Source organism: Chiloscyllium plagiosum, chromosome 14, assembly GCF_004010195.1.
Source record: "Chiloscyllium plagiosum isolate BGI_BamShark_2017 chromosome 14, ASM401019v2, whole genome shotgun sequence".
Taxonomy (NCBI): Eukaryota; Metazoa; Chordata; class Chondrichthyes; order Orectolobiformes; family Hemiscylliidae; genus Chiloscyllium; species Chiloscyllium plagiosum.
Window position 1 is genome coordinate 13,441,471 of NC_057723.1, and position 10,752 is coordinate 13,452,222.

A 10,752-nucleotide genomic window follows, 5' to 3' on the forward strand; every position below is an offset into this window, starting at 1 on the left:
TTTGGTGTTCTCTGTACCATCACGTCTAGGAATGGGAGTTGGTTGTCCTTTTCTTCCTCTCTCGTGAATCGGATTCCTGTTAGTGTGGCGTTGATGATCCGGTGTGTTTTTTCTATTTCCATGTTTTTAATGATTACAAAGGTGTCATCAACGTATCTGACCCAGAGTTTGGGTTGAATTTGTGTTAGGACTGTTTGTTCTAACCTTTGCATAACTGCCCCTGCTATGAGTCCCGAGATTGGTGATCCCTTGGGTGTTCCGTTGATTTGTTCGTATATCTGGTTGTTGAATGTGAAGTGTGTTGTGAGGCACAAGTCCAGTAGTTTAAGTATGCCGTCTTTGTTGATTGTTTTTGTCAAAGGACGCTGAACCTAAGTCCTGTCTGTTCAAGCCAGACAGAGAACAGCCAGGGAATTCCTAGAGGCATGGCATTCATCCACAAACTCCATCAACAAACACATCGACCTGGACCCAATATACCAACCACTACAGCGGACAGCTGAAACTGACAACCGGAAGCGGCAGGGACAGACCACTATAAACACCGGAGGAAACATCAAAGAAGCGCTTCGCAGGAGGCTCCCAAGCACGGATGATGTCGCCTAGCCAGGGGACGAAACGTTTGCAACAAAAACTTCCAGCTCGGCGAACAGAACCACAACAGTTCATACATAACCTGGCCTCCATCCTGGCATCAACTCTTAAAAAAGTCAGCCTTGGAAATGGTCATGTAGCTAAGCCATAGCTTTCAGGAAAGTGAAGAAACAGCCATCATTCTCTAAGGAGCTGGCACACTATGATTCCAAGCGAGATCTGTTATTAACATGCGATGCCTTCTTGTATGGCATCAGGGTAGTATTTGCTCATAGGAGGCCCGACAGAGAAAAGCGCCCAACAGTGTACGCATCCAGGACCTTGGCTAATGGAGAGAGTGAACATACCCAGATAGCGAAGGAAGGTTTGGCAGTCGTATTTATAGTCAGGAAGTTCCACCAATATCTTTAGAAATGTAAGCTTACAATAATAACAGACCACAAATCTCTGCTCGGACTACTTAAAAAGGTCAAGATAGTACCGCTCATAGCTTCAAGCCAAATTCAGCTGCGGGCTCTATTTCTACGTGCATATAACTTCAAATAGGAACACCCTCCGGGAGTCCAAATTCAGAAAGCTGATGTATTGAGCTGCCTCCCGTTAGCAGATACATGCCAGTGGTACCACCCCTGGAAGACTCTTAATAGTTTTAAATTTTCTGCACACACTTCCATTCAGAGCTGATGATGAGCATGGAAATCAAAGTGCCGTCACAACCAGGAATGAAACCTTTTTGAACCCGTAGAGACAAATTACAACAGAGGACATATTATTGTGGGGAGCAAGAGTGACTGTCCCGAGCAAAGATTGCCAGCAAATACTGGATGAACTCTAACAGGGTCATCCTGGAGTTTCCAAAGTGAAGCTGTCAGCAAGATGTTACATCTGGTGTCCAGGACTGGATTCAGACATAGCTGCATTGGTGGGGCAGTGCCTAGACTGCCAACAAGGATAAACATTATTACGAGCAACTCCTCACATTTGTGGGAATGGCTGGATAAAAAGATGAACTCGATTACATCAACTATGCAAGTGTTTCATAGGCTCAATGTTCTTAGTCATTGTGGATGCCCACTCAAAATGGCTAGACATGTGCACAGAGTTCATTAGTCAAACATGGAGACAACGATAGAAAAACAGCGCGCAGCTTTTGCAGTACACAAACTTCCAGACAGGTTGGTCACAGATAATGAGTCATTATTTAACAACAGAGAACTTCAGCATTTCAAATGGTATTCAACATACAAAGACCGTTCCATACTGTCCATCATCCATTGGTGTGGCAGAAATAGCAGTCTAAACTTTGAAAGCAGGTTTAAAGAAACAGCCTACACCTTCATTAGATACCAAACTGCCCCAGTTCCTACTTGAACATAAGACCATTCCTCATGCAACTACAGGAATAGCTCCAGCAGAGTTACTAATGGGAAGACTCCTCACAAGATTAAAAGTGGGGGGTGGGGAAGCAGAAGAGGGTGAAACGGTATCAGGAACGCCAATGCCAGACAAAAGACTCTGCTAGTGAGACAGAAAGTTTATTTCCGGGAATGAAGTTTGGTGTAGGAACGGCCCTGTGCAGGTAAGAGGGTCTGGTGACTTTTCTGGCATTATTTCAGTGTATATTTTAAGTTATTTTGTGTTACCCAAAAAACATTCAGATTTTAATTCAAAGCAAAATACTGCAGATGCTGGAAACAAAAACAAAGTCCTGGAGAAACTTAGCAGGTCTGGCAGTATCTATTGAGAGAGAAAATCAAATATTTCAAATCTGACGTATCAGATTGGACTCAAACATTTGTTTCTCTCTCCATAGATGCGGCCAAGCTGCTGACTTTCACTAGTACTTTCTGGTATTATTGTGAATTTCATTAGCTTGTTTCAGACAGTTTAGAGTTGCCCACTATTAGGTTTTTTACATCAGATTGTAAAGGAATGAACAAGCATTATTAATAGTCAATGGTTATTTGAGCTAATCAAATATAAACAAATTGACACGCACTTTGGAAGTGGAAGATTTTGAAATTAGTCAATAATCTCTCAATGCATTATGGATGTTCTAAATCCAACTTTTTCAAACATTGCGACAAGTGGCTTTGTATTATAAACTAACCAATAGGGGTAGACGTTCCCTTGAAACTGTTGCATCATTCAATTAGATCATGTAGCATACATTTGTAGTCGCATACTACACTCAATAATTGATATCATGCTATTTCAATGTTTTGATAAATTTGATCTTTCAATAAACTACAAATTAGATTCCCATAGGGTGACTTACACAGAATTTTGAGCTAAGTTGTTATTGCCAAAATTAGAACAAATCATACACTGACAATTCCAGAGAACTGACTGGAATATATCTATTTTCCAGTCCTTTTAGTCATCAATTTGTTCATAATACCACAGCATCTTAGATTGCTACTCTTATAAAAGTTTTGGACTGCTTGGAATTTCCTATTATAAACTGTATCAAAGTACATTATTCATTAAAACTGAATTTGCTTTTCCATATTGTACTTAAATTTATATAACCACTGATCTATTTCTTGATTGAGTCTAGTCCCCATCGTTATGATTGAGGGAAGAAATCCATCAGGGACCACAATGTGCACATAATCCTACTTCTCCACAATATTTATTTTGAGTACCCAACACATTCTGTCTCCACACTTCCCAATTACAATCTCTTTTGATATCACTTTTAGTTCAGTTTCTACCTCAGTTCATTTCAGTTAACCTGCCTATAAATATTAAAAGGTACAATGCTGTATACAAGCATGCACTAATAGACTTTTTATTGGGATCAGGTTTAGATCTTGCATAAGCTATTAACATTACAGAAATATATACAGAAAGGAAAATAACCCACTCAAACTCATGAAAAAAGAGAGTCCACAAACCTGTTTGATCTTGAATTAAGAAGAAATTAGCAAGCCACAGGTAGGCAGCATGTGAATACAGAAGGAAGGGAAATAAGACAAATTAATCATTATTTTCTGCAAATCAGAAGGCCAAAGCAATGAAGATTGATGATGAGACTGTCACTGAAAGAAAAAGAAAAACTAATAGTTAATACAAATATTGTGTACAGCTGCTCTTGCCCAGGAACGAAGCAAATCACAAAAAAAAGTTAGCGGCACTGTCAAGATGATAGAATGAAATAAAATTTATTATAACTGTAGTCCTTACAAACAGCATGCCGAAACAGCCCATGACATCCCTTATAAAACTGAAGACTGAAATGCAAATCACTCGTCCAAATTTTACCTCTGGCCTAGTTTTGGCAGGTGAACAGCAGGTATTAGGCAGGTTTTAGAAACTCACCTATTGTTCCAAAATTATTTTAACATGTTTGCATCATTTAAATTCCACCATTCAACTTATCCCCATTCTTCAGAATATACTATGATTTCTGCTATACAGTTAGGAATAAGGTATTACAGTTAAATTGAAACATGCAAACACAAAAAGATATGACTGCATAATGGTCATGCTATTAGAAAAGTGAACAAGGCAGGTGGATTAGTTGAACATAAACCCAAATCCCACTATGTCAGCTTGAAAGTTTGAAATCAGTTTTTAAACATGCTGCAAGTAAAAATGTCTTGTCACAAACTCCAAGCAGTTCATTAATTTCCTTTAGACTGTAACTACGCAGGAAACAAATGTCTGTTTTGCCAGTAGCCCTGATAACCAGAGAAAGAATTAAAAACAAATTCCAGACATGAATATACAACCAATATACAATTCAAAACACCATATTACTAGAGAGGGACAGTATACACAAGGTTGACGCTTGTCTTATATTCATCGAAATTGTTTTTGAAAAATAAATGGAGCATCATTACTCTAGCTTAACAAAATTGAGGTTTTAACGTTATCAGCCCAAGTTAATTAAATAGGGAAGGGAGAAATAAAATAAAATTTTAAAATGTATTAATCCTGACCCATTCAAATGCATTGTAAAATATAGCTTACTATCACATTAAATCTAAACACTCCCATCCCCGCACTCATTATATATCAGATAAAGACATAATTCAAGTTGATTTCAAACATCTACCTTTTCGCTTCTTTTTCTTCTCTCCTCCTTCTCCATTTTCACCTTCTTCATCATCGTCTTCAGAGCCACTCATTTCTGAACCAGAGATTTCTTCACCTGCGAATATTTAAATATTTTAATTCAGATATGGTTTTTTTTCATCAATGCGTCAATGTTCTTCTACTTCACTTGTACATACCTTCTTTTAGCTTATTTCTAAGATCCTCAATTTCCTTCTGGAATTGGCGCAACAATGCATCTTTGGGATCTTCATTAATTCTGGCTTTATTTTTGATATTCTTTGCTCTGTTTGCATAGCGTAAAGTACTGATAGTCTCATCGTAATTGTAATCTGCTGGCCCAATGTTTGCACACTGAGAAAGAAAAAAGGTGTAAAAAGCAAAAAGTGCCAAAAGTTCATTCCTGCATGTTAAACTCTCAATCTTGATTACTTTGCAGTATGAAGGTGCCAAGAAGAGATTAGTTACCTCCCTTGGTGGCGCAAATACACCCTCAATCTAGGATGATTATTCATTCATTGAGATGCAGGTGCTTTTCAGTCCAAGGAAGTCATTAAGCCCAAAACAGTATCACTGGTGATTTGATAGTAATGGGGATAAAGAAAATGTTCAATTGTATGCAAGAAACCTTCTGGAAAGATAAAGAAAAAAAACAAAGAGGGGGTTCTTGTGGGGGAGTTGTAGTGTCCCTATCTCAGCTTCAGAGGCCCAGGGTTCAATTGCCATCTGCTCCAGTGGTGCGTATTAACATCTTTGAACATGTTGTGTCAGAAAATATCCAAATCCAAAAATTAGGGTCCTTGTACCACATCAGTAGTGTCCCCATTTTGTTATCAGAGAGGCCTATGTTCAAATCCCACCAGCTCCAGCAGTGTTTCTGGACAGTTTGATTTGATAAAGAAATATAAAAAGGAATTTGGGAGGAACCCACTAAATATCATTTTAAAACAGTCAAGTATTAAAATCTTCTGAAAAATACAGACTGATCATTGGTTAACATGAATCATAGATGACAGAACCAGGAGTACGCCATTCGACTCCTCGAGTCTGCTCTGCCACTCTATAATCACCCCACTCCATCCTTCACCTATATCGCTTGATCCCGTTGCCCTTCTTGAAGATACAACGTGTTGGCCTCAACCAATTTCTGTGGCAGTAAATTCCACAGCCTCGCAGCTATCTGGGTAAAGAAATTTCTCCTCTCATGTTTACTCCCTCTTACACTTAAGCTACAATCCCTAGTTCTGGATTTCCCACACCAGCAGGAACATCCTTCCTGTATCAACCTGTGTAGTCCTGAGAATTTTATAGGTTTGTATTAGATCATCTTTATTCTTCTAAACTCCATTGAGTGCACTCCTAACCAAATCAATCTCTCCTCATATGCTTGTCCTCCCAACCCAGGAATCAATTTGGTAAATTTCTGCTGTATTCCCTTGGTAACAAGAACATCCTTCCTCAGATAAGGAGACTAAAAACTGCACACAACATTCCAAGTGTGGCCTCACCTCTATAATTGCAGCAAGGCATCATGTACTTGTACTGAAAACCTCTCACTATAAAGGCCAACATGCAGTTTGCCTTCTTTACTGCCTGATATGTGCATGAGAACGCCTAGCTCTCGCTGAGCATTCCCCTCCCAATTTATGGCCAAATACCAAAGTGAATAACTTCACACTGCACCTGCCATGCATTTGCCCACTTACTCAGCCTGTCCAAACCACACTACATGCTTCTCACAGGTCATCCCTTCAGCTTTGTGTCCCTTTAACTAACTATGTTGGTTTTCACCTTTTCAATAAAATTCTGGATAAACTTCAAATCATATAATACTAATCTTAAACACAACCTTAAGTTGAGATGCTGTAAATAAGAACTGATTTAGACTTCTGATACAGTATTGTCAAGCTGTCAGCATTTATTTCAGACATTTAACTGCAGTAGATTGTGCAGTTTCTACATAAACTTTACTACCAATTTTCAAAAACTTTTTTAGCATAGTACTATAGTTCAAAATATTTTTGCATCAAAGATTTGTCATGGTATGTGATAGATAAATGCCTAAAGAACTTTTTTAACTTTTTGTAGTTATTGATTATATTAGTTGCTGGAATGTCAAAAAGAAGTACATGATAATGACACTGATACATTTTTGATTTGAGAAAAAAAATAATGTGTACTGCCAAAAGCCTGGTAGATGCCAAACTAATACCTATATTTGACAAAGAGTGATAGAGCTCAAAATGTGTTGCTGGAAAAGCGCAGCAGGTCAGGCAGCATCCAGGGAACAGGAGAATCGACGTTTCAGACATAAGCCCTTCTTCAGGAATCCTGAAGAAGGGCTTATGCCCGAAACGTCGATTCTCCTGTTCCCTGGATGCTGCCTGACCTGCTGCGCTTTTCCAGCAACACATTTTCAGCTCTGATCTCCAGCATCCGCAGACCTCACTTTCTCCTCAAAGAGTGATAGCACATGCCCACGAATTCATAACTCAGCCAGGTTAACAACAGTGATAAGGAAAATGATGAAGAGATTAACATCATCTAAAAGCAAAAATATCATAATGAATAGACAACAAGGATTTGAAAAGAAAACCGTCATTTCACAAACTCTACTAATTGTTGGGAGATGACAGACAGAGAGACCAACACAGAGACTGGTAATGAACTAGATGTAAAGACCTTCAATAAGAAATGTCCCCTAATGACTAATGAATTAGATTAGAGAATACTATAATCAGAGAACAAGTGGTAAAATAGATTGCTTGCAGGCTTCAAAAAAAGAAGGCTGGAGTAAGGACATAGTGGAGGATGGTAATGGTGATCCGCCGGGATCGGTTTGGGATCACCATTGTTCACAATTACTATTACAATTTAGACTCTGGACTTGAAAAAACACGATTAAGAGAAAGTGAGGACTGCAGATCAGGGTTCTTGCCCAAAACGTCAATTCTCCTGCTCTTCGGATGCTGCCTGACCTACTGTGCTTTTCCAGCACCACTTTCTCGATTCAAAAACATAATTGCTAATTGTGCAAATGGCACAGAGAGAAAAAGTGGAGACAGTTTTGCTCAGTACTAACTACAACAAATTAAAGAAGGATGCAAATAAATTTGCAGAGCAGACAAATAAATGGAAAACAAGGTTCAGCACAGAAAGATGAGATAATATATCTTGGTAAGAGGAATAGTAAAGTCAATTATTACTTTGATGTTTTAAATCTAGGTGGATAATGGTACAAAGAGAACTTGTGTACCATTAAAAGTTGTGCCACTCGTTAGCAAGCCATGAAACCAAAACCAAACCAAACACCAAGATTATTATCAGAGATAGAACTGAAAAGTAGAAAAAAAATTATGCGACAGCATTGACAAACCATGCTGAGACTACAAGAGGGGAGTTGATAATTTAGAGGTATTATTACTGGACTGTTAATCCAGAGACCCAAATAATGTTCTGTGGACCCGGATTCAAATCCTGCCATGGCAGACGGAGGATTTTGATTTCAATACAAATCTGGAATTAAGAGTCTAATGATGACTTTGAAAGCATAGTAGAGTGTCAGAAAAACCCAACCTAAGGGAAAGAAATGGACATCCTTATCTACTCTGGCCTACGTGACTCTAGAACCACAGCCATGTGGTTGACTCTCAATTGCCACCTAGGCAATTAGGGATGGGTAATAAATACTGGCCAAGCCAATAATGCTCTTGTCTCGTGTATGAACTTTAAAAACTCATATTATAGAAAGGAGGTACTACAGAGGATGTAGAGACAATTTACAAGGATTACCAGAAATATGTGGTGTCAGAAAAGGACTTAATAAACCAGATTTCTCTTGGCTTCAAAAACAACAGCGGCTGAAAGAATGACTTAATATAGTCTTATAAATTATGGAATGTTTTGATTGATTGGATAGAGAGATAGTTTTCACGATGGAGAAGGGCATTACAAGAAGCTTTCAATACAAGTTAGCCACCACGTAATCCAATTTGGAATTCAGAAGAAACGTCTTCTTTGAAAGAGCAGCAAGAACATGAAGCAATCGTGAACAAGGATTGGTTAACGTAAGTACTATAGATACATTTAAAAAGGTTAAACAAGTGTACAAGGAAGGAGAAAGAGGATTATGCGGATGGATATAGAAGAAGAAAGACAGGCAAAGGCTAAAGTGGACCATAAATGGATCAGTTGAAATGCATAATCTATTTTTGTACCACATATCTTACCTGGATAGCTCATTTACATAGGGGCAGAGTAGGCCATTTGGTTCTTTGAGCCTGCTCCATCAAACAACAAGATTATAGCCTACCTACCTCAATTCCATCTCCTCACACTATCAATATATTCTTTAGTACCCAAAAATCTAATACGAAAATAAGAATCATACAACTGCTTTATTTAGCCACCTTTTAAACACAAGATATTTTGTGAATTATAGGAACAATTGATTTTCAAAACATATGTTGCTTAAAAACAAACTAATTTCACCAAATTATATTAATTATTCTCAATTATGCAACAATAAGAGGAAGAAAGCTCACCATCATCGTCTTTGAATTGCCTCCCAATGAATCCTGGAGTAGACGTGTCAGTTTAGAGTTACGATAGGGCACATGTGTACTTTTACCATCAACAAGAGCAGAGATAACATTACCCAAGGTGGACAATGAGAGGTTGATCTTTGTTGCTTCTTTTAATCGCTGTCCTGTGGCTCCAGTCTTTCCTTGTCTTTCAGAACCCTGCAAATATGATGGGGCTAATTCACTGACCCTCAAAACATTACTGTATAAATTCTCATGATTACCTTTTAATTACTGCAGCTACCAAAGTTATTTGACTTTTTTTAAAAACATCATCATACAAAATTAAAACAAAAAATGTTGAAATGCACAAACATTCATCTACATTTGTGAAGATAATAGACAGGTTATGGCCTTTTGGATATGCATCTTTCATTTTTAATTTTCATTTAGCTTTCAAAATTAGTACTTAATTGTATTTAATTATTATGCATTCTGCACAAATAATAAGGAATAAAATTCAATTTGGAGAAGTAAAAATGTGAACTGTCCAAACTGACACACACTGTATACCTCTTGTCAGATTTCTAGGTTGACTATGTTTATTCCATTTTCACTGATTCTGGTCCCTATTAATAGATTAAAGATACCACCAACATGGGATGAACTGTATCTTAACACACCATTGTTTTATCATTATAAGCTTCTGAAATACATATTTATTATTGAAAAATGCAATTAATGCCTGAATAAGTTGCCAAGAATTAAAAACACAATTCTGAATTAAAATTATGAACTGGACAGACAAGGTAATTGTGAAATACCAAGGCCAGTCAAGAATACATTTCTAATTTTAGAATACTTTTTAAGGAATAAAATAATGCTCAATTTTTTATAGAGACGAAATCAGCGTTACCTTCAAGTAAAATGTCACAAGAAGATGCAGGCATTTTTGAGACAAGGAGTGTCTATATAAAGTTATTCTCTATTTTATGTTGTATATTGTCTTTTTATATGTTCATGATAACTTCCATGTGAATTCTTATGACGGAAACCACAGGAAAGCTTGTCACAATGCAATACAGAACATGTAAAAGTGAAAATAAAGTTGGAGAATGGCATGGTTAAAATTGGAGGCCAAGAGAGGGTGGTTAAGATAATAATTCCACCGAATTCTACCTTTATCTATTTTCTAATTTTATTAAAGTAAATATGTAATTTTGCAATAGAAGTTCAATTCATTACAAGAGCCAAACAAAGGAAGAGTAATGAGACTTTCAGTTCATCATGTACACTCCCAATAATCAGCTATCTCCAATCTAATCTGATTTTATAACTTACTTGACAACCAGGTAAAAAACAATGACTGCAGATGCTGGAAACCAGATTCTGGATTAGAGTGGTGCTGGAAGAGCACAGCAGTTCAGACAGCATCCAAGCAGTAAAATCGACGTTTCGGGCAAAAGCCCTTCATCAGGAATACAGGCAGAGCGCCTGAAGGGTGGAGAGATAAGCTAGAGGAGGGGGGGGGTGGGGAGAAAGTAGCATAGAGTACAATAGGTGAGTGGGGGAG

General features: G+C 37.7%; 1 protein-coding gene across 3 annotated transcripts in view; it reads right to left on the minus strand.

Moving 5' to 3' along the window:
* kif3a (kinesin family member 3A) overlaps window positions 1-10,752 on the minus strand; it is a 61,444-nt gene that overhangs the window by 26,975 nt on the left and 23,717 nt on the right. For 2 of the 3 annotated variants that reach the window (XM_043703206.1, XM_043703204.1), the window contains exons 7-10: window positions 9,201-9,398; window positions 4,836-5,010; window positions 4,658-4,753; window positions 3,495-3,503 (exon numbers count right to left, since the gene is read on the minus strand). In XM_043703206.1, coding sequence (XP_043559141.1) covers window positions 3,495-3,503; window positions 4,658-4,753; window positions 4,836-5,010; window positions 9,201-9,398 — 478 coding nt within the window. The remainder of the gene's footprint in view (window positions 1-3,494; window positions 3,504-4,657; window positions 4,754-4,835; window positions 5,011-9,200; window positions 9,399-10,752) is intronic. The other variant, XM_043703205.1, reaches the window with a different exon arrangement.